The sequence below is a fragment of the Amblyomma mixtum genome, chromosome 5 (assembly GCF_055824585.1).
Source record: "Amblyomma mixtum isolate Tamu chromosome 5, ASM5582458v1, whole genome shotgun sequence".
In the NCBI taxonomy this organism is placed as follows: Eukaryota; Metazoa; Arthropoda; class Arachnida; order Ixodida; family Ixodidae; genus Amblyomma; species Amblyomma mixtum.
In genome coordinates, this window is record NC_143016.1 from 81,870,927 (window position 1) to 81,894,934 (window position 24,008).

At 42.8% G+C, this 24,008-nt stretch overlaps 1 protein-coding gene across 2 annotated transcripts; it reads left to right on the plus strand.

Annotated features, from left to right (window-relative positions):
- Positions 1 to 2,114: 2,114 nt before the first annotated feature.
- On the plus strand, positions 2,115 to 23,991 carry LOC149342815 (transmembrane 6 superfamily member 1-like). Of its 2 annotated transcripts, XM_089545297.1 has the most exons (9): positions 2,118 to 3,005; positions 4,868 to 4,939; positions 8,792 to 8,921; positions 11,017 to 11,099; positions 13,711 to 13,811; positions 16,378 to 16,476; positions 16,619 to 16,717; positions 18,419 to 18,538; positions 20,727 to 23,991. In XM_089545297.1, exons 1-9 carry the CDS (start codon positions 2,777 to 2,779, stop codon positions 20,928 to 20,930), a joined length of 1,137 nt encoding a protein of 378 aa, XP_089401423.1. In that variant the 5' UTR covers positions 2,118 to 2,776; the 3' UTR covers positions 20,931 to 23,991. The 2 variants fall into 2 exon arrangements, with proteins under 2 accessions (XP_089401424.1, XP_089401423.1); XM_089545298.1 differs by lacking the exon at positions 4,868 to 4,939 and having other exon boundaries at positions 2,115 to 3,005.
- The last annotated feature ends 17 nt before the right edge of the window (positions 23,992 to 24,008 follow it).

Genomic DNA, 24,008 nt, shown 5'->3' on the forward strand with positions numbered 1-24,008 from the left:
TAAAATAGTATCTCGGAACTCCTGCTGCCCATTGCTTCTCCTCTGTACCTCGAGCATTCATCATGGTGAATCTTACTTTTTGTCTCTTGCGTTTCAGACATTGACCACCCCATAGCTCGCTCCTTCAACTGCCTCTTTAGTCGTGAAATCATGCTTGACTAAAGCAAGCCTACTGACTGCCTTTGCTTTATTTCAAGTGCAGAACTTGTGCCATGTCTTGAGCATTCAACAACACTTTCAGATATCAAGCGTGATGCCCATATTCATAGGATCAGTTTGTATTTGCTATATTTTCACAAAATCGTGTGTTTCTTGGTAACTGTACTTCTGCTTTCTTCAATATCTCCTCCTTTTGACCTTGCATGTCATTGCACCCAACATTTGCCTTAAGGTGGGACCATGGTTTTGAAAAAAAATTTTTATTAATCTAGATATACTAGTAATGACATTTTCAGGCCACATGTATTTTTGTGTGCTGATTTTAGATAGGTCATTTAATTTTGTGTAAAACAATTCCTTGAGCACTTATGCAATTTTTATGCATGTCTTTTGGAGAGAGCATATAAGAAAATTTGCTGCAGGAAACTTGCTGAAATGCATGCCATTGGGCTCTCTTGACACCAAGGGATGCACAAACAGGAATACACACTTTTCTTCTCATTTCTGAAGCAACAACTTCAAAACTCTATAACTCAAGTTCTATGATAGCCAGGATGATAATTTTACCCTTATTGCATTCCTTGGTGTCAAGAGAACCCAATGGCATGCATTTCAGCGAGTTTCCTGCAGCAAATTTTCTGCAAAACTTTTCCCAAAATACTTGCATAAAAATTGCACAAGTGCTCAAGGAATTGTTTTACACGAAATTAAATGACATATCCAGAATCAGCGCACAAAACTACATGTGGCCTGGAAATTTCATAACTGTGACTTCATTAATAAAAATTTTTTTCAAAGACCAGGGTCCCCCCTTAAATGTTGATATCTTCAAGTGCTGTAAGGTAATCGTGTTGAACCTGTTATTGTGAGCCATATGTTACCAGATTTTTCTAAGTCATTGTAAAATGTCTGCCCCCTATTCGCATATGGGTGCCCACACTTGAAAGTATTTTTCTGTTGTCTGCTAGAAGAGCATTGTCAGTGGCATACATCAGGCCTGGCAAGTGTAGTAGGATACAACTTGAAGAAACAGCAGTTGCTAATACTGGGCCACAGTCCACGACGTACTCCACTGGCCAATCAGAGTAGTAAACGAAGTAAATTTTCTAATGTTTGACTATATTAAATAAGCCAGCTATCAGAATTCTAGAGCTTATAATTTTTTTCCATGTGATTAGCTTCCTGTTTAGATAAGAAAAAGTTTTAAGAACAGACTACTTTTTTGTTGTGGAGGAATTCTGTGCAGCAGTCGTGAATGTGGGCGGAACTTCACTGCATACTTCAGTTGTATCCGACCTTTTTATGCAGCATGTCCCACAATTAAAGCGTGCTGTATAATGCTGATCTTGGCTAAACTAATGAATTATTCGAGCTTAAATTTCACACAGAGGTAGCATTTGGTCGGCAGAATTGTTTTATGCTACATTTGTTTGGATATGGTATAGTTTGGGGTACTTGACTGAGTCAGTCAGAAGAAATCAGATATTCACATAATCTGCGGCAACGACAGAGTAGAATAACAAGCTGCCCTCTCAGCGATTGCTCTGGTGGTGCCATCTCATTTGTTGGCCATGGAGATTTGGCAAAGGAGGGGAGGTGGGGCTGTTTTGTGGGAGGTTTGAAAATGCTTTTTCGCAAAAAACTAGTGAGGTGTACTGCAGTGAAGCTTTTGCGAAACAAAGGCTTTCGTGATCATTCGTAAAGCAGTTGAAAAGCATCTTCAAACATCGCGCAAAACACCCCTCGCCACCCCACTTTGCCGAATCTCCCAAACGAATGGCGCCACCGGTGCAATCGCTGAGATAACGGTTTGTTTCGTTTCGTCGTCATTGAAAACGATGGGAATATCCGACTTTTTTTTTTATCGATTCAGGCAAGTACCACGAACAAATATAGCATAAAAAAATCCTGCCGACCAAATGTCATTTCTGCGCGAAACTTGAGGCTGAGAGAAGCATTCTACAGCGCGCGTTTAATTGCGGAGAGTCTGTGCGCACCAGCAAGTGCCGAACATAGTCGACTCCCTCCTCATTCCCGGAATCTCGGCCATCTTTTTTGTTTTGGTGCTTATTAAGTATAATTTGACACTTTGGGCGAGAAGTACGTGAACCGCCTGAAACAACGCACGCCGCGCCTAGTCGGCAACACGTTGACGTGTGGCAACACTGGGTGAGGCTTTGCAGGAAAGCAACAAGTAAGGCAGTCGCTGGTCACGCGGGAACTGTTTTGCAAGTGACGCAGGACAATTTAACGGCGCAATTCTTCACGCCGTAATCGCCCCAAGAGATCTGCAGCTTCCTTGATTCACGCACCATGTGCCTTGTTAGCTGTGCCCGCGCTGCATGGTTGCGACGCGCCGAAGTGAAGTGAGTCGAACCACTTGAACTCTTGCCAAGAGAAAACCCTCGAGGCACCCTTTAGCGTCGGCTGCTGTTGCTTGTGCTCTTGGTTTCGCTGAGTTTATTTTCTTTCTGATGACTGCGCTCTACGGGACCAGCAAGGAAAACATCGCTGCTGCGGAAGTTGAAAGCTTTTTTTGGACAGGCGTTGCACTCGCCGAGGGGGCTCTGTTATCGAAGTCTATACTGCAGGCGCTCGTCTGCTGCGAAACCAGGTCATGTCGTCGTTCTCGTCAGCGACCAAAGTGTTCGGCGTGTCCCTGCTCGCCGTCCCGACGACGTACGCGTTTAACGTCGTCGCCCAGCTACTCAAGTGGGACTCTGCCCTGCCCGTTTGTCTGGGCGTAGCGGCCGTGCTGGCGGGCGTAGCCGTCCTCTTATTTTGGGCCACGGGCAGGAAGGCTCCGCTGGCGGATGGTCGAAGGCGCGAGCAGATATGGTTCTACGGTGAGTATCCCTCCCTTGCACCTGTGCTGACCGCGTGTCCTCGCGTCATTGTCAACGCGCGCACGTTCGCATGCCGCCTCATTCCGGCACCACGCTCCGTCGCACGCGTAGCGCGAGGCGCGGCGCGCGCGCGCTCTTTGCGTCTTGTTTGGGTTTTCCTTGCAGCACACCTGCGACACAGGCGTTGCCTGCGCCATATGCGAATTGCGTCACCGCTGCGTGCTTCGCATGTGTGAAGTAGGGAAGCTAGGAGCATGTATGGAAAGCAAAGATGCTGCAGTGTCTCACTCAGGGTACACCTGGACAAATAAAAAGGGAGGTGCTCGCTTAGCGGGAAAGGCCGGATAAATTTCGGTAGCTTGGGGATCGTTAACATGCCAGCTGACAGCGCACAATCATGCTGGCGTTTTTACATTGCAATGCCTGCACACATTAAAAGAACGCTGCATTAAAAGAATGCAGGGGCCGGGATTGCAAAAATTGTGTGTCATGCGCAAAAAAGAAAAGTTAAGGGCAAAAAAGATCAAGCACAGTGACAAAAAAAAAAATTATGCAACTAATCACAGAAACCAAGCCTCAGGAGGAGAACATATGGTGGGTGGAACATTGATTAGCTGTTTTGGCTGAATGATTCTATTCGTTCATCGTAAAAGGCTGAATGAGCAAAAAAGCATTCGAGCAGCAAGCAATCGAAAACTTTTTGCGAGTGATCAGCTCTAGGGGAAGTATATTGCGGGGTTTTCGGGTAAGTACTTTTGTCTATACCACGTGTCACCACATTAAATACCCATAGAAAAATTTGTCTCAAGAATTTTCTCCTTTGTTGTAGGTGTTGCCACCCAAGCTCGGTTTTAATGTTTGTTATGCTGGAGCTAAAGATATAATCGTCAGTGACGATGTGCAGCATGGTTCTGTTTTGTTAATCAGGTTTATGTGGGAATATGAATGCAATCTTTTCTATTGAACTTCACATATTTCCATACTTCATTTGGTTTCGTGCCGTACATAATCAAAAAGAAGTATTCAGTGATTCTTTTATCAGTTTTTTAAAGCAGGAACCGAGTAGCATGAGCTTATCATGCAAACTATCAGGTCTCCTTTGTTACTAGTTTCTTCATTGTTGGTTCAGCAGCAAGTTGAGCTACTCAGTACTGTTATCAGCCCGTTTGTCCACAGTGGCGAATGCCTCGTTTCATATGTTGACTGAAAGAAAATACACCCACATGTTGTAAATGTAGCATTTGTAATGGATTGAAGTTGCTAGGCTGATTCAAAAATGCAAAATGCTATATTTGTTTACAAGAATGCTTTTTTATTTATAGGCCAAGTAATGCTGTTCTTAACTGCGACTATGGAGAGAAAAGTCAATGTACTTGAAAGGAAAACAGCTAAGCTTATGTAATAGTGGTCCTCCACTTGACTGATGCGACGTGTGTGTAATGTGGCACTTCATTTAAATCGCCAGGGCCTCGCTAGCAAGCGGTGGTACCGAATTTACATGATATAGGAACATCCATTCTTAAATTCATAATTGCTAATGTATTGAAAGACGTAGACAAGAGGCAGGAAAAGGCACTAGCAATAATGACAGGACAAATGCTAGCATTTGCCCTCGCCTCTTTGTGTCACGTTTGCATCTTTTAATTTGCTAGCAGTCATGAATTTAGGAAGCCAGTACCAACTAGCCCTGCTATAAATGCATTAATAATAAGAACATGCAAATCGTGCTCGTTGGTTATTGCTTGTTTCATGTGCGCAATTGGTTTTGTTGTTTTGCTCATGCATGTATAACGCTGTTTTGCACCTTTGGCAGCTGCTGTCCTGTAATATTGTCTTTCATTTAATTCTTGTTTATTGCGCAGCCTTGGCAATATCTGCCTTCACAAGTGTGGCATCCCTTACTGTGGGCCTTGAGCTGGATGGAATTATATCAGGTTTGTAGATATTCTAGCGCTTTTAGTGTATACTATCACGTGAGCTCAGTATGACTTAAAACGCATCCGAAGTGAACAGAATTTTCCGGCTTATAGTAAATTAACACACCTTCGCAAAGAGCACCCAACTTGCACAAACATTCAGCGTACGTCGTTCTTTTCTTCGACATCTGGCTGCATCAATTATCAGTAATGCTGGGCTCACACTGCTTCAGAACCTCAGCTCCTACCACACCAAATGCATTGCAGCTCACATTGAGCATGATAGTATATGCACACTAAGCATTGTTGCTTGTGGGAAATAAGATACGCTGTGAACACTTCTTAACTGCTTGTATTTGCTCTTATGTTGAAGTTGAAGTTGAATTCAAGCAAACTTACAAGCGTATGCAGCGAGAGGTCCCATGATGCAAGACCGTGGCATCATGGGACCCGATGCCTGGTGATGGGGGCGGCGGTAGGTTAGCACCAAAAAGGAAGTAGTGCATAAATAACATCCATAATTCCAGGGGGGGGGGGGGGGGAAACGCCCCCCCTTGCCCCCCCTTCCGGATGCCCATGCCCAACGGCGAATTTTTGGAATTTCTCAGCTTTTGGCCATCCAGTTATGCCACAGATTATATTTGATGCTAATGGCATCGTGAAACTCAGAGCCATTGAAACTTGCATCTTCATCTGGTGTTGATAGCATAAATTCGAAAATCCTGAAAAATACTAAAAACATTATAAGGGCAATAATGTGCCGCCTCTTTCAGCAGTCCATATTAACAGGTGTCCTTCCAAAAAATTAGAAAGTTGGTGTCCATATTAACAGGTGTCCTTCCAAAAAATTAGAAAGTTGGTAAGATGATTTCAGTCCCCAAAAAAGGTTAACCTCTTTCATGCAAAAACTACCACCCCATTTCCTTCACAAGTGTCTGTTCGAAACTAATGGAACATATTATTTATTCCCACATCGTGATATTCCTTGTTTTCCGTAAAATTTTTCCATCCTAACATGGCTTCTTTAAAGGGCGTTCATGTGATTCCCAATTAGCACTCCGTTAACGACCTAACCTTCAACTTTGACCTAAATATTTCTACTGACACTCTCTTCCTTGATTTCTGAAAAGCTTTCGATAAAGTACTGCATAAAAGACTACTACTGAAGCTTTCGCACCTTAATATTAATCCTTTAGTAATGGAATGGCTGTTCAACTTTTTGACTGACAGACAGCATTTCGTTTATGCTAACAAGTACTCTTCTCGTAGCCCAGTCATTTCAGGTGTCCCCCAGGTACAGTTCTCAGACCCTTGCTTTTCCTTAACTGCATTAATGCTCTTCCTTCCAATATTTCCTCTACGATCTGGTTATTTGCTGGTGATTGTGTAATTTGTCGCCCAATCTCTAACTGTACTGACGTTGACATTCTTCAATAAAATCTTAACCGAATCGTGGTGCAAAAAATGGTTAATGTCTCTTACTTAATATTACTAAAACATATTTGATTTCATCGCATCGCAGGCAGTTGCATACTCTTTCTAAATACATTCTTTTTGGTTCGGAAGTGTTGGCTGTTTTTCTGCGAGTGCATGGGTAATGCTGTAACGCAATACCTAACATGGTCATCTCGTATTATGAACATTGCTAACGAGGCTAATTGTACCCTTGGTTTTATATGCTACAATCTGCGATTTGCTACCCCATCCATCAAATCATTAGAATACAGTTAAAACTCAATGTAACGCAGTGGGGAACAGCCATGAATTATTTGTAGGGGTGTGCGAATATCAGATTTTTCGAATACGAATCAAATACGAATACTTGATTCCGAATATCGAATCGAATATCGAATAATCAATGACAGACGCATTTAACCACTACAAAACATTTATTGCAGCACCCAAGAACATTACAGTTCAACTATCGATGATTAAATGAACACAAAAGGTGTGTGTGGCTGCACAAAAAGTATCAAAGTCTCGAACATTATTCTTAGAAGAGCGGAAATATCAGAGAGGATGGCTAGTACACAGCATTGATTAAGGCTAACTTGCCATCAGCACAAAAGCGCGTTGCTGGGATGAACATAAAAGGTTGTCGTGAAGGAAAACCAACTGCTCCACATGGTCAGGCAGAAGTAGTTCCCTTCTAGCTGAAACGACTCCTCCAGCCACAGAAAATGCCCTCTCACTTGGCACTGACCTGGCACGTATTGCGAGGTACTTCGTGCACAGCTCTGACTATAGCAGCGTCGCAGGTATAGCGACAAAAAAGCTCAACAGCGCAGTCAGCTACGGCATGGCCCTTGGAGGAAGGAAAAATTCTAAGGAAAAATTTTCCTTCATTCATGCGCATTGCTCTGGGCGCCGCCATGTTGTATGTCTCTGTCGATAGGGCTTGCGGACCGAAATGAACGCCGCTGCTCTCAATGAATATTCGGCTAGATACGAATATTCGCGTGGGGTTGAATAATCGAAAGAACACGAATACTTGGATTTCGAATCAAATACGAATACTAGAAATATATTATTCGAAATATATTCGAAAATTTCGAATATTCGCACACCCCTAATTATTTCGTCAAATCGGGAAATTCATAAAATCGAGGAAGGCATTTTTCTGCCCTTCAAAATCTACCGCCCAAAAGCTACTGCAGCGCTGTATTTGCAGACAGCCTGCGCGTGTAAAAAGTCCACGAAAGGGGTTGGAATCGCCTTTGCGTAAAAGCGCCATCTGGTAAAATGGATTCGAAGCCATATCAACGTAAGTCCACCATAACACCGTCTACGCCCCTGCTGCTCATTCCTGATCTTTTTTTGTCGTGTCATCCCGGAACTGGAATGATCTATCACAGCACTCCATACATCATATCAAAGCCATCCATTTTAGAAACGCTGTCAGGACCATGTTGTTTAACTGCCAAGTCCATCCCTCATGTAATGCCCCGTACTGGGGACCTTTGAGGTACCAAATAAAAAAAATGAGGGGATTATTAGGAAATATATATGAAAGAAGCCAGCAGTGTTTGGAAACCACGCATAGCAGACGGAGATATTACTTTTATTCTCTGTTTGCGAAAGGAAAGTAAATTGGGTAATGACTTTGATAATTTAATGGAAAGTAGAAGAAAAGAGGAATGGTTGCACCAGGTACGAAACCCAGCACCTCTGTGTGCTCCATACGGTGCTCTGCCAACTGTGCCTTGGCTACAGCAGTCTTTGTTGCTACTTTCAAAGGTATTTATCTGTAACTGCAACTCAATCCTGAGTCATCACTGCCACACTTGATTGAACGGACAGTGTGATCAATGCTTTTTTGTTTCTTTGACTGTCCCTATGCTTGTTATGCATAATGACTTGACAAGTTGTAACAATGCCATACTGGTGCCCAATGAAGCAAACTGCCAATTACAAAAACAGTGGCGTTACGTTGCCACATAACACTTCAGTGGCTAAATGAACGAGCTCATTGAACAACCGGATGATCAAATGAATAGGCTGTGGAAGATTTTTACCTGTTCTTTTGTTTGTTTTGTTGGTGCCAGTAAGCCTGGTCTTTATAATTGTGGTCCATATCTGCGTACCACTCCACACAGTTTTGTTTGCAAGATCAAATTGTCGTTGACTAGTCCATTGCTCTTGGCATCATGGTTGATTAGCTTGTGTGCTTAGTTGCCACCGTGACCTATGGGATAAGACCTTAGGTACTGGCCACTTGCAAACCAATCTTAAAATATAAAGGCATTCAGACAGTTTTGTGAACTCGTACTCCGATTTTTTGAGGCCTCACTGTGCCACACCTCTGATTCCCACGTGCAGCATGACCTTCGAGCATCATGGGTTGCTTTGTTTGCTCTCCTTGCACTGCAGGCTTTGTCAATGTGTACCTGAAGGTTGGGGAGCCGTACCTGCGGTGCAGCCATGGAGCCCTGGCATCGTACTGGCATGGGACTGCCATGTATGCCATGCACCTGATGATGCTGGCTGCGCTGACATGGGAGTAGGTAAACATTGTGGCAGCTATGAAACAGTGCCCCTTCTTTGGAAAAGTGCAGCTTTATCTTATTCAGGTCTTTAGGGCTTTTTCATCCAAGTGCTCTGTATGAATTCTTCCCAAAATCTTTCCCAGCTCAACTGGTTTATGGAACAATTTCCAGTTGGTTCCAGTTAAAACCAACTGGAACCCAGCTGGTTCCGACTGGGACCAACTGGAAATTGTTCCATAAACCATTTGGGCTGGGAAAGATTTTCGCCAGGGCATGTTGTGTATGGGTTGTCGCTTGGCTCAAAGCGTTGGGAAACAGTAGGGTTTTTGGCCACTTGGACACCCTGTTTTGCCTACACTGTTGTCTGGGGGAAGTTGAATACAGACCAGCCCTGTCGAGAGTGGAAATGGGACAGTGTTTATGAAACTGTGCTATTTGAGGTTTAAGTGAGGTTTTTTTGTAATGTAGATGGTGCATTCTTCAGTGGCTGTAGACCAGGCATAGACGTCATATATAAGTGGTGGGATAAGAAGGGGAACAATATACGTAACAGCCAACTTCATTCCCCAATCCTTTTCAAGTGCCAGACCTGCTCACCATTTCTGTTGTCGCCACCCATACACATCTTGAATCAAAAGCTTTCAGCGTTGCATGTGCTACACTGATAAGATACGGAAACAATGTCTATGCAGTAGCTTCAGGTGTGTCTTACTTGTAATGGTGGCTGGGTGTTTCACTGCTAAACTTGGAGCCAAGCTGATATAAGCTGTGAAGTCTGCATTTGTATTGCAAAACATTGGCCATTTGTCTTGTGGACTGCACTATTCCCTTTTGACCAGCACTCTGTGGGAAGGTGAATATAGAGATAATATGGAAAAACAGGAAAATTACACTTGCATATGCTGTTAATAAACTAGTGAAAGCAACAAATGCAAGGGAAGCATAACGTTACTAGTCGGTACAAAATGTGAACTAGGTCAGTGGTTAGGGCACTTGGCTACTGAGCCGGAGTTCCCGGGTTCGACCGCCGCCATGTTTGGATGGAGCGGAAATGTGCTGGAAATGCGCCTGTGTGGTGTGTGATGTCAGTGTGTGATCCTCATATGGTCAGAATTATTCTGGAGCCCTCCACTATTGCACCTCTTTCTCTCTTTCTTTCTTTCACTCCCACCTTTCTCCCTTCCCTTAGGTGCAGTTCGGGTGTCCACTGAGATAATTACTGCACCATTTCCTTTCCTCAAAAACCAATTTTCCATTTTTTCTTTAAATAAATTTTGTTTGTTTGAACAGGACACCCAGTCAAAAAGAATTTGGAGACTCTTGGTGCCTTTCTGAAGGTTTATGACCTGTGCTAAAAAGAATGCCATTGTGCTACCTCTCAAAGCATTTCTAGATGCAGAGGATTGTAAATGTAAGAGGTGATCATCTGGTGTTTCGATAGTTCTCTCTATCAGAGCTCTTTTAGATGGATGTTGTATAGCACTAATGCTTGCTCTTAAAAATGCTGTGCAATCGACGTAATCTAGATTAAGGCCATGACTTGCAGTGCTTTTTGAGGCTATTATTGGGAACAGCTGGAATTTTGGCTTGCTGAATATATGCAAGTGCTTTGATTTCTTTGCTGCACCTATTTGTTTGTCAGTGGAGCATAGCCAGTATATTTAAAGTAATGGTGCCTTGCTTGATTTGTTCATTAACTAGAGGCATACTTATGGATCATAGTGCAATTATTACTTTTCCTCAACTATCTTACCATGCATGCAAAGATGCAAGAAATGAACCCAGAGAAGCACTAGTGCTTCATGTAGCGCTTGCATCCCTCACTTTTCATCCTTGTTCATACTGTGCTGTAGAAAACAGTTTAATAGATTATCGACATTTTTTACACCTTTTTGAATATTCCTTCCACACTGGTATGGAAGGCAGGATTTGTCTGATGGCATGACACACTGCAGCAGGTGCATTATTTTGAGTAATGGTTTATGAGTTTTGGTCTAAGGCAAGGCTGTTTCAGAATGGAATGCTTAAACTTTTGTGTGGGGAGCTTGTTAATTAGCAGCATTCCGCATCCTTGGTGCACTGAACGTCTGGCCATTTGTATCTGCGCAGTGGTAACCTGTACGGCGTGGCCCTCTTCTGGTGTGGCTCAAATGTCAACAGCACAATGGTGCTCCTCCTCGGAGTTGCAACAGGTTGGTTTCTTTGGGTCTGACCACAGATTTGGTGCAGTTATATTACCGAGGTTTCTTGGATCAGAGCAGCACAGCAAAGTGGTTATTTTTTTTAGACGATTTAGCCGCCTATAAGAGAAGAGTCAGCTGCGTCATCGTGCCATCTGCAGGGCTGTCAAAGAAAGTTAAAATGTCTTAGCAAATAAGATCATACCATGGCGCTCTGTGGTGCGTTTTCTACGTTTTGTCCTTGAATGCCGTGCTGAAGCATTTCTTGAAGTGAATGCATGTATACTTTATCTTCATCTTTTTTTGTGTGTATGCAAGACAGAAGAACAGGAAAAGAAGCGACTGTTAATGCACCAGGGTAATAATGATACAGTGAATTTCTGTTAACATTGAGCATATGTTTTCATAGTGTGTGCATATGATGCAATAGACTGCCTTTAAGACGACCTTGAAGGAACCAGAAAGTTTGTTTTTCTTAACGGAAGTGCTAAAAAAAAAGATGTGTGAGTGTTCTTGATGGGTTCATATATGTGTTACATGAAACTATCAATAAAAAAAGCCTCTTGGAGAAAGGAGAATTGCTAATAGAGCATTTATTGCCCTATGCATGAAGTGAGCTCAAGAGTGGTTATACGTCACATGAGGCATGGAAGAACTCCAGTATAATCGATGCTTCATCATTTTAATTCCCTGCAGTGCTGAAGCCAGTCTTCCTCAAGAGCCGGAATGACAATGAATGTCGAAGCAGAGATGATACTATTGCAGTTTTTTCATACCTCTCGTGACCTCTAACCACACCTTGACATCAGTCATTGGTTGACTGTTTAAACCGAAACCGAAAAAGCACAGAAAAGAAATTTGATTATAAATTATTTAGCAGTCATATGAGAATTTCACATGGTGATTAATGTGTAATAATGCCTTACGCATCAGTACAAGAAAGAAAACACGCACCCAAAAGTTAGATGTCTGTACTCCTTTAAGTCCCAAGTCAACAAATGTGTACACTTTGTGCGTATGTGCCTTTTAGTCTGTGGAAGGCAATGCGCAGCTAATAAAGCACATGTTAATAAAGTGCAGTAAGCTAATAAAGCGCAAGATCCGACCGCGTTAGGTTTCGGCACCAGTGCAGGCGTGATGGTGACCTGCCTTTTCCACAGCAAGAAAGTTTCCCATACAAAATGTGCTCCCGTAAGACACCTTTCCCACAGTTTTGTGCGAAGCTGCACCGAAGCCATCTTGTGGGGGTGTGCTTTCTTGGGTATAAGCATTTCATATATTTTTTCCTAGCCTTGACAGCGCTGCACAAATGCCCTCTGGGTGCCGTTGCACAGGGTCGCCGGGGTTCGCAGTTGCTGCGAAAGTTTGTCTTAATCGAAGGACACTGAAGACAGGTCATCTTAAGTGGTTGTTTACTTTACATTGAGTTCTATGGGAAACCAACGAAGTTGTCTCACATTGTTCATCTTATCCGAGAATTCACCCTAACAGAGTTCATCTTAACCCTTTGAGGGTCGAATTATTTTGAAGAAAACTTTCCCAGGTGGTCAAATTACTTTATTGCGGATCTTGACTCTACAAAATGTATATAATCGAGAATAAATAATAAAAAAAAAATAGGAACAGTACTTTGGTGACAGCATCACTCACAACTGGAAAATGTTCAATAGAATAGAATAGCAACGGTGATAAGCAAGCTAAGAGCAGCACCAATAAAGATAGAAATCAACTTTCGCCGCCTCTGCAAAACAGTGCCCACAAAGAGAAAACACGTTTCGCGCGACTCCGTTGCGATCCCGCGGCGGAATCGAAACCGCGTAGGCGCGTTGCCACAGAGGGCGAGAATACCTCGCGAGCAACGGTGATAAGCAAGCTAAGAGCAGCGCCAATAAAGATAGAAATCAACTTCGGCAGCCCCTGCAAGATAGTGCTGACAAAAAGAAAACTCAAATTTCGCGCGACTCCATTGCGATCACGCGGCGAAACCAAAACTACAAAAGGGGTGTTGCCGCAGTCTGTGCCGCCGCGCTAGAGCTAGACATAAGTTCTACTTATCTCCGTAAGAAGGCAGCACAAAATTCAAACACTTCTTGTAAGTCCTAAGAGGTGGCAGCACCCCCCAGTGAGCACGCATTGTTCTTTTGGCGCAAAATTAAAAACTGAAGATGGAAACCGTACTCGTACGGCAAAGACCTTGCGGGACAGAAAACCGCCGCCGTACATATACGGCAAAAACCTTCAAAGGGTTAACTGGAGTCTGCTGTAGTTACAAATAAGTGCTGTATGTTGTCTATCCTTTTCTCTACTCCTCTTTATTGTTCTGTTCTGCATTTCTGTCTGAAGAGCATTACATATATGCATGCGCTCATTGGTATCACTTGTGCTTATTGTTCAGAGTTTGAGTCTGAGAAATAGGAGTGTTGTAGGAGAAGCGTGTGCCTGTTGGCCAATCATGTATGTATTTTATAAACAGGAAAATCAATGAAAAAAATCTTGATGAATGAACACTTGACATTGTGCTGTGACTAAGACGAGGATGTTTTTTATGCTTCTTCTTGTTTATGCTTTACAGCAGCTGTCCATTGCCTCTTGGCTTCACTTGCTGTCATTTTCTTGTTTCCAGGAAAACATGGCATAACACCGGGTGCTATTTTCTACCTTCTGGTGGCCATAGCTGCTCCCTGTTTCCTCTATCAACTGAGGCATCAGAGGGTGGTTCCAACGGTACGTATATGCAGGATTTCAGGATGTTGAGGGGTGTATTAAGTGGATAAGGGCTTAAAAAGAAAACTAACATTCAGTCTTTAATGTTGTTATTTAAGCTCAAGATGCAGACGTATGTCCACATTTCTCTCCAATGCACCAGAATGGTTGCAAATTTTTGGCATTGAACCTGTCAGGATTTGTCGTAGAGACATTCAACTTTCTTCAAAGATAGGCCATGGGGTAGGAAACTTCCTTTTACACCACTGTGCAACAAATACAGATGTCAGCGCCAATTCCTCACATAGCAGCAAGAGGGAAGCCAACCGGAGCATTGTTCCGTCATGACAGCGGTACCCAGCAAGAAAAAACTTCACCCCCAGCGAGGTTTGAACCCTTGATGGCGAATATAGGGCAGCTTTGTATACCGGTGCCTCAGACAGTTCGGCCATCGCCGCTTCCTTCTTGTGCTAGAAGTGTGTGCAGGAATCATTCACTTTTAAGCATCAGTTTGCCTCCAGTCACCAGATGCGCTGAAGTAGCTGAAACCAGAACTAACTGGAGTTTCATACACTAGCCTAGGCATGATGCAAGAAAGCTAGACTGAAATGTAATCAAATCAGTTTATATGTCTATATGCAGGCGCAAGCCGTGGTTGCTGCATTTACATCATCCGTTGCTCAAATTTCGCTGCTTGGTCGGTGCAGTTTTATGTTATAAGTTATGTTATAAACTAGCCTGAACTGTAGGCACATGTTGCCATAAGTTTACTGTTAGTAAAAATATAGCCAGACTCGCATGTATTGTAGGTGGCAGTTACTGCATGCTCTTTAGTGTTCGATACTATTGCCAGCAAATATAGGGCAGCTTTGTAGTACCCCGATGCCTCAGACAATTTGGCCATCACCGCTGAAACACCTTCCGAGGAGAGTACGAAACTCGCTCAATCGCTATATACTACGTTTTCATGGATGCTTGAGACAAATAATAAACTTCTACATGTAGCAGAGAACTCGCAAACACACAAAAAAGCTGGCGAGCCTTTTCCGCAGAGTTTTTCGAAATACTCGCGCTCTCCTCTGTCTCGTGCGTCTGTGTATGTCGGCTAAGAGATGGCTGTTGTTTATATTCTTTCAAACATCACACAGCTACCATGGCTGCGGCCACTCGGCTGCGTTTTTTAGGTGGGTCAGGAAGCTTGCTTCTTGGGGAATTCCCGCGCACACACGCCAGCAGCCTACAATAGGGCTGAGGGTGTGGACTGGTGGAGGAGCGCCTGTCATTCACTATTCAAAAAGAGGCGGGAGGCGAGAGAAAGGGAGGGGAGGGACTCCTTTGGTGCAGAGACTCTGGAATTCAAATTTGGACTACAGATAACTCTGCTTCTAAAAAACGCATTAAAGAAATTTTTGCTGGAGGACATTCTTGTAGCAGTTTCTTTAACATCCCAGGCATACTGCAACTTTACTGACTGCCCTTTTTAGAACCCCTTTCATGAACACCCTCGTTACAATATGAAAATCACTCATTTTATCTGAAGCAGAGTAATCGCAGCTAGATTTAACAAACCCTAGAGAAAACTGTGTTCGCTATGTGTAGAATTGTGTATACAAATTCTGGTAGAGGCGAAATTCTAGAGGCCCGTGTGCTGTGCGATGTCAGTGCACGTTAAAGAACTCCAGGTGGTCAAAATTTCCGGAGCCCTCCACTACGGTGTCTCTCATAGCCTGAGTCGCTTTGGGACGTTAAACCTCATAAACCAAATCAAAACCAACAAATTCTGGAAAGGTTAAAAATGAGAATATGATAGTTGCAGTCATTCTGATCTCAATGACTGTCACACACGTGTCGCTGCCACGACTGCTGAATTGCTTCCTTTTTTTCAAAGGTGCAGATTCGTGCAGAGAAACGATGGGCTTTGATGCCTTTGTCTCCTTGCCTGTCTACCCGCTGCGGCGGCTCAGTGGCTATCACAGTCAGCTGCTGATATGAGGGTTGCGGAATCAAATGCCAGCTATGACAACCGCCCTTTTGTGGAGGTGCAATGCAAAAATGCCTGTGTGCTGTGTGATGTCAGTACGCGTTTAAAAACCTTATGTGGTCAAAATTAATCCGAAGCCCTCCGCTATGGCATCCTTCATACACCATAGTCTTCATAATTGCTTCGGAACATTAAACCCTTCCCAATACAATACCATCTCCTTCTCTGCTGTCACTGTTGTTTGGCAGCGTTGGGGAATGTGCTTTTCAATTCACTCGCTGCTGTGTTCTCTGTGGTCAGTTCTGACTTGCATTGTTACATTGACTGTATGCAATTGGTTTTGTTCACCGAGGTTCTTCGTGCTTCACATAAGAATTTTCACACAAGAAAAGAAATGAGTAGCAACCTTGGAAGCACCATAGAGTGTTACCTTCTGAACTCCTTCCGCATTCAAATGCAGTGTGGCCAGGGTTTGATAAATCAGCTGGCAATACATCTGCGTGCGAGACCTGACAATGGCAAATTTCATGTGTATCTGTTGGCAGTGGAATGGCAGACTCTGATATGACTTTCACACGTTTTGCATCGACTGTTACTGTTTTGCAGATGGCTGGTCCAAGGGAGCCCCTGTTAAAACGCAAACAAGACATTGTTTTGCTACTCTGCATCTTTACTGCAAGTTTTATAACAATATTTAGAGGCCTGGTAAGAACTTGTTTTAACATTCATTTTTATTTTTTGCATTTGACTGCTGGTGTTGTGGCCATTAACGCCAACTTTCTGTTTGCTTTAAGTTATTTCTGTCTGTTGTCATTGTATTTAATTTGTGCTTTTGTCTCATCAACAGGCTGTATTAGGAACAAACATTGGTTGGATCAATCGTTATGTTGCGTCTGTGGAACCATACCTTCAGCACAAAGACCCAGCGCCTTTTTCAAAGATGCAGGTTGGTGATCGGTATACTGGATATCTTTATTTTATTGCCATCATATGCTTGTCGTAAGGTTGTTTCAGTGCCTCACAACATCTTTTGTGAGATCTGTGTTGGGAGGAGTTTTAAAAATCCAAGACTCACTTTATTGTGTCTTTTTGCGTTTCCCATCAGCCAGAATTGATGGCTAGCAGCACTTGCTCCCTTGTGAATAAGGAACGTCCTTTAGATTCAGAAAAGTGGCGTGTCGGGCTAGTTGGTGTACGTTTGACATTTTTCGAAAGCGCTAAAACAGCACGGACAAAGAAGGATCAAAGCGCTCGTCCCTGTCTTTTCTTTTTTTGTCCGTGTTGTTTTAGCGCTTTCGAAAAATGTCTTTTAGATTGAGAGCCATGGCCTTTGTACAGCTTTGGCATTTTAGTCTTTGGTGTGAGGCTTCGCATTGTAAGATCTTTTCTTTCTCTTACTAGATGCGCTTACATGGGTTTACATTTTAAAGTGCACAGTGCTGATTAGGCAGGTCCTATCATTTTGCAGCGGAGGATGGCAGTAATCAGACGGGCGGATGAGGTGATGAGGTGGGGATAAAATGGTTGCATCTGGCGCATAACAGGGTTAATTGGAGGTCGGCGGACGTAGTTTGGCTGATGGTGCTTATAAGATTATAATTCATTCAATTTTTCTACTTCCCCCCTCCAAAGCACTCTTTGCAAAGTCTTTTTGTGCGGTGCTTGAAATGTCCCCGCATAGTTGGTTCTGAGTTAAAAAAAAAAATAAAGAATGCCAATATGCCTACTTCAATTTTTTTGCTTCATTGAAGTCGAACACTTGAGATTGTCCCTTTTTTGAATGATGTCTTTTTTGTGGTGTTGCTGTGATTTCTGTGCTGTTGGCTTGCTGCTGTGTTTTGTGGTATATTGCGGAAATGGGCAGTGCAAAAATTCAGGGGGCACTTTGACTGTCTAAAGTGCGTAGAGGCGAAAGCGTTTTCCGAAACACTCTCGCTGCTTCTGTGGCACTGGTGGCGTCACATATAATTGACTACTAATTACTAAGTGAGGACAAATCACTAATTAATGGTTAATTAGTGATTAATGCCTGAATACTGATTAACTAAGAGTGGGAGGCAGGAGTCCATAGAATGCCATCGCCCATTCTCCTCTTGCTCTGGGTAAATTGGTTTTTGAGGAAAGGACATGTATCTGTCTCTCATATCTCGGTGGACACCTAAACCCCCCCCCCCCCCCCCCCCCCCCCTGGAAGGGAAGGGAGGAGGATGGGAGTGAGCGAAGGCACTGTATTCACTAGAGGTGCCTTTGTTCATTTCAAACCATTGAGCTGGCATGGCGGAGTGGATAGCATGATGCCAAAGACCGGGGTTCGATTCTGGAGCTTGACCAATTTCCTAGTCGGTTTTATTTATTTATATGGCCTGACTAGAAATATTAATTAGGCTAATTGGGTAATTAAGCAATTAACTAAGCTCAGTCCCACTTACTTGGAGCATCACTATACGATCCCTTCAATTGGTTGCATGGTGACTAGCCAAAGTACAATTGGCCCCGTTTGAAATTGGCGCACTGTGACGTCACGACCGTTTCGACCAACTGAAAAGCGTGACATTTCTGTCGACAACTGCTGCTTACAACGATGAGACATTAAAGGCTTTCGCCTTAATAGTCTCATGTTTTCTACATTTTGACTTTCTCCTTTCAGATGCTCGTTTACCTTTTCCACCACGTACCCCTGCAAATTGTCAGTGCGTACGCATTGCTAGTGCCCGGCTGCCAGTGGATGCCCGACCTCAGCCTTCTGATTGCCGGTGCTACGCTGCAGGTGGAGTTGTCAGGCGTTCATTTTAAGCTTTTTTACTTTAATGTGATGCTCCTACTTTATGAGGAAGTTTTAGTTTGCAAAAATTCGTTCTCATGTGTCTTTATACTGATTGTGAAGTGCATTCTGATTCTGATGGTGCTATCAGGGCCATCAGCTACGAACAAGACATTGCAAAAGGCTTCAAACACATTATATTATACAGGCCACGAGCACAGTGTTATTGTTTCAAAGAAAATGAAGCGGTGTCTGATGGCAAGAAGCCGATATGGTGGGAACTAGGGGTGTGCGAATATCAAATTTTTCGAATACGAATACTTGGTTCCGAATACCGAATCGAATATCGAATAATCAAGGACAGACGCATTTAACCACTACAAAACGTTTATTTGAGCACCCAAGAACATCCCAGTTCAACTATCAGTGATGAAATGAGCCCAAAAGGTGTGTGTGGCTGCACAAAAAGTATCAAAGTCTCAAACATTGTTTTTAGAAGAGTGGAAATATCATAGAAGATGGCTGGTACACGGCATTGATCAAGGCTAGCTTGCCATAAGCACAAAAGCGCGTTGCTGGGATGAACATAAAAGGTTGTCGTGAAGGAAAACCGGCTGCTCCACATGGTCAGGCAGAAGTAGTTCCCTTCTAGCTGAAACGACTTCTGCAGCCACAGAAAATGCCCTCTCAATTGGCACTGAACTGGCTCATATTGCGAGGTATTTCGTGCACAGCTCTGACTATGTCAGCTTCGCAGGTATAGCCACAAAGAAGCTCAACAGTGCAGTCAGCTACTGCATGGCCCAACGTTATGCATTGCTCTGGACGCCGCCATGTTGTTATGTCTCTGTCGATAGGACTTGCGGACCGAAATGAACGCCGGTGCTCGCAATAGAATATTCGGCTGGATACAAATATTCGGGTCGTGTCGAATATTCGAAACAACACGAATACTTGGACTTTGAATCGAATACGAATACTAAAAATATAATATTCGAATTATATTAGAAAATTTCGAATATTCGCACACCCCTAGTGGGAACCCCTTTGTAGTAAACTAGTGAACAAGCAGTAAACCTATACGGGAATTTTCACTGTTACTAGAATCTGCAAAATCTTGTTTCAGCTGGCAGGATTACTTCAAAAATTTACCGGAGGGTTAGTCGTGCAGGGATGATGTGAATGCAAAAATTTGTCGTGTTCAGACAGAATAGCTCTCTATTGGCTTGCTATGCAGATGCTTTGCAAAGTTCAGCGATTGTGGCATTTTGTCAACTGTTAGTTGCATGCATCAATAAGGTTGGCTATTCTCATATCAGTTGAGGTCCATGCAAGCTTGTGGAAGTGCATTCAGGCACCACATCATCTTCTTTTGTTTTCTCAAAACACGCAATGGCTTTGTACATTTTCAAGCTTGGTAGCAAAGTTCCTGGCTTAGCTATTGAAATTTAGAGCACTTACAAACTGCTCGAATGGCACACTCCGCTGTGGATTCATGACCATTGCTGTTGCCTTGGCCGGTACAGCTTCTAAATATACCGGGAGTTAAACACGATCCACGGAAATGTGCATTCGCGATAAGGTGTTGTTTTGAGCCCTTTGCCACTGGTAAATGGCACAAGTGTACCCCTGTGCACCGTTTGAGCACTCTATACAGGTGTGTGGTTGACAGGTGTATGGATGACTCCACAATATTGAGTGCTAAAGAACTTCCGGTTGTGAGTGCCCAGTTCATTCTAGCGTTAAACTGCCAAGATTTGTGGTTAAACCTTGTGAAGCCTTGTGATTAGTGCTCGTGTGTTCATGGTGTTCGGAAGTGTGCGAACCATTGATAAAAGACCTCTTCTGATGAGCACTCTAATGGTACTGTGAACCATGCCCACAGTTTTATTTTGCCATAAATTGTTAAAGCACTATGGGCCATGACCAGGCTGCAAGATTTTTTTAAAGCAGTGTGATTGTCAATGCAGCACTTAGTAGACGTTTTTAGCCTTGCTTCTAATGTATTGGGTTGTCAGTCCACAGTACAGATGTGTGTGCCTGCTGATTGTAAGATGTGTCTTCAGTCATCTTTTATGTTCTCAAGCGTACACATCCCATAAATTTTTGCTGCTGCCTGCTGCACATTTCATGTTTTCTGCAGCGACTCGATTGCCCGTTTTCACAATCGATCGTTACCTCGATGTCACTGCAGGGCCAGGTGACGCACATTGGTGCCTCCTTCCATCCACGCACGCCGTACGTGATGCGGGTTCCCCCCGAGCCGTCCTCGTGGCTTGCCTTCTGGGTTGTGAATCTGCTGCTGGCCCTGGGACCCCAGTGCCTGGCGTACAGGTGCAATAACGACCCCCACTTCTTTGCAGCAGCGCGTGCACACAGTGACCGCAGAGCCTCCTAGCCCCACTTCCAGTGCACACTACCGATAAGTCACTGAAATAGTGGTATGGAATTGGAAAGTGATTGCAGTGACTAGGCGGTGGGAAGCCAGCCGCTGTTGAGAAACTAGTTGTGTTGTCTTCTGACTGTTGCAGTTTGTTCGTGCTTTTTTTTCCTTTGTCTTCCACGAGAGCTTTCGTCAGTATTATCGAAAGTTTTTTTTTTTTAACCCTTTCAGGCGCCATTTTTTGTTTTCACTGAAATCAATTATTTTTTCACCTAAGTAGTATATTCAGGCCTCAAGAGAGGGAATTTTGTTAGTTTTCGAGCGTGAAAGACCAGCAGGTCAGTTCTTACAACGATGTGGAGAATTCTGCACAAAGTGTCAAATTTGTTAGAAATGATAACATCAAAATGTTCTCATGTGTCAGGTAAACACCCTAGGTATTGTGGAATTGCTTTGTGTTTCGAAGATGCACATTACGCTCAAAATTGAGCAAAAAAAAATCGATGTTTTAACTCGCGGCAAAATCTGTCTGCACAAAAATGGCGGACAAAGTGCTACGTAGCTGACTCTTATGTGAAATATTATTTACTGCATTCGTTACATGGTACAAAAAAGAAACTTATTTGCAACAAGAAGGGTGCTCAATTTGACTGAAGTAATGAAATCACTGTTAAATGCTCCAGTTTCTCAGAAAAAGCTGTAAGTTTGCCGCTTACGCAATTGCGTACAAAGCGCCTGAAAGGGTTAACAAGGCTTCTTGTGGATGATTTTTTAGACCAGATGCATAGCTAGAGGAAAGATGGCTAAATTGCAAGATTTTATCGAATACATGGCTGTCTGTTAGTGACCAGAGCTGTTGTGAGAATTGTGGCATCAGTGAATGCATTATTAGGTGCTTCTTTTTGAGAAGCACTTGTATCCACCATGAGGAGCAAGACACTGCAAGTAATATTGGCTGCTAGCGTCTGTATTTACAGTGATTGGTGACAATTGCTTATCATTGTAGAAAGGGCTTAAGCTAAATCATACCCTGCAAATTAAGGGTTGCTCCTTTAGGGACGGCTGTGAAAAATAATGCAATTAGTTGACAAGTGGTAATATACTACAAGGGACCTGGTTAGCCATGGTTAGGGTACGGAAAGCTATCGATATGCTTTTTTTTTTCACTCTACAGGGTGGTGTCTTAATTGTTTCTATGTTTTGGCATTGTATATATTATATCTTGCTGCGTTGCTGCTTCACTTTCTGGTTTCATACCGTCATTTCAAAATGTGTTCTGAATTGTTTTGGTGGCGTCAACTTTGTACATGCTTTGAGGCATGTATGAGAGTGCTGTATCAATACACAGGTCCCATCTGCTTTTGCTTTTTTACACACTGTTGACTTTTGCTTATTGTTTGTTAAATAATGTATGTAAACTATTTAATTTGTGAGAAGAGATGCCTGTATATTATCTAGAGAAGGCTTTGAAAAGGATTTTGTGACAATTTTTTTTTAGCTCTGTGATCGTTCTTTGTAGCTTTTTCGTTACTTCCCAATGTTAATATATGTGAAAAAGAACAAACAAAATGGCCGTGTGTTTTTAACTTTTGGTTTTTATATTTCCTTTGCTGCTGTGTAGACATAGACTGTTAATGAATAATCGAAATTTGCAACAATGTAATGCACTATGGCTTACATTGGTCTGATGGTGGAAACAAACGGATGAGCTTTGTTTGTATGTCTGTTGAATTTTAGCTGGTATGATATTAATCGTGACACACGAAGACCTGACAGTAATAGTCTGTGATGAATGTCAAGTTTATTTTATTGCAGGATTATATTTGCAAAGTACCCAACTTAAAGTACAGCCATTGGGAATTTTGCTCCTTTAATATGCGATGGTATTATGATACTGCATTTAGCATGTAGTTTTTGTAAACAGCCTTTAGGAATTGAAGGCTTCAAATAGGTACATTTTTAGACCAAGTGGTGTGCCTTTGTGTGATTTTTTATTTATTTGTATATAGATATATGTATTACTGCCTGAGAATGGTGTGTTGTGACTCACAAACTCTGTAACTGTGGCCTTTCTTCTTTTTTTTCTGTGTTCACAAGTGACAGATTTAAATTTTATTGTTTTTAATGGGCAGTACTCTTATTTCTGCATTAGTGGTTGTGATAAACATCAATTTATTGCATTATGAACACCTTAAACAGAAACAAGTTTACTTTGTCATAAGAATTCCTACAAGCACTCACCACCAAAGCTGCAGCAAAAATCATTGCCCTGGTTTAAGTTGAAGTACTTTTTGTGAACTGGCAAATCAAAGAAGGCTTTAAGACTTGACTTTGTTCTTGATGGTTCTCTTCCTTGTGTTCAAAGCTCATTTTGCTTGACAGTTGACTAGTGTGTACTTAAATCATCTGTACTCTAGACAGCGTCAAAACGTGGAATGCCTTAGTCCTAGCTGCAACAAACGTGAGACAGTTGTGAGGAGGCTTCTGCGATTTCATATCTGTATCATTCGCAATTGCCACAGTGCGCTTATACATTTAACCCAGTTCCTCACTATAGTGTACACAGCTGATCACTACCTTGGGGATGTTCAGCATTTTCACTCGTGATGAAATTTCAATTGCTGTTAACAGTTTGCATTGGTTGAATTGGCTGTCTTGCATGATATTTTTGTACTTTTAGTTCTGCAGCTAAGGTGTTTTAAAGTGCAATTTTTTATGTGCTAATTTTACCTGTCGATTAATTTGGGCATGAAATAGTGCACTCAGTATGCGATAATAAGCAAGGGTTACCCAAAATTCACGCCATGCAGAGACTGTTGTGATGGGATCTGCTACTCTGTTCTTTGCTTAGATGCACAGAATAATATGCTATGCTGTGCCCAGCCAGGGCATTTGCTTGTGGTGTTCGTAGAGAGAAATCAGAGCTGACAGCACTGCTAAATTCTATAAATTCTATTCAGATGGAGTTGCTGACTGCCTCTACGTGTGGTTACGCCTAAAAGTGGTAGTCCTTTGGTGCTGTTGACATTTCATTGTCTGTCGTTCATGTGAAGTTGGAATTCCTAAAAAAAAAGAATGAGCCTTTTTTGCCTC

What these genes read in the sequence shown, in the direction of transcription:
- LOC149342815 (XM_089545297.1), top strand. Translation starts at nt 2,777, where the DNA reads ATGTCGTCGTTCTCGTCAGCGACCAAAGTGTTCGGCGTGTCCCTGCTC. An exon ending in CCTCCTCGGAGTTGCAACAG is followed by an intron (nt 11,100 to 13,710) that starts GTTGGTTTCTTT and finishes TCTTGTTTCCAG; the next exon opens with GAAAACATGGCATAACACCG. An exon ending in TTGCCGGTGCTACGCTGCAG is followed by an intron (nt 18,539 to 20,726) that starts GTGGAGTTGTCA and finishes ATGTCACTGCAG; the next exon opens with GGCCAGGTGACGCACATTGG.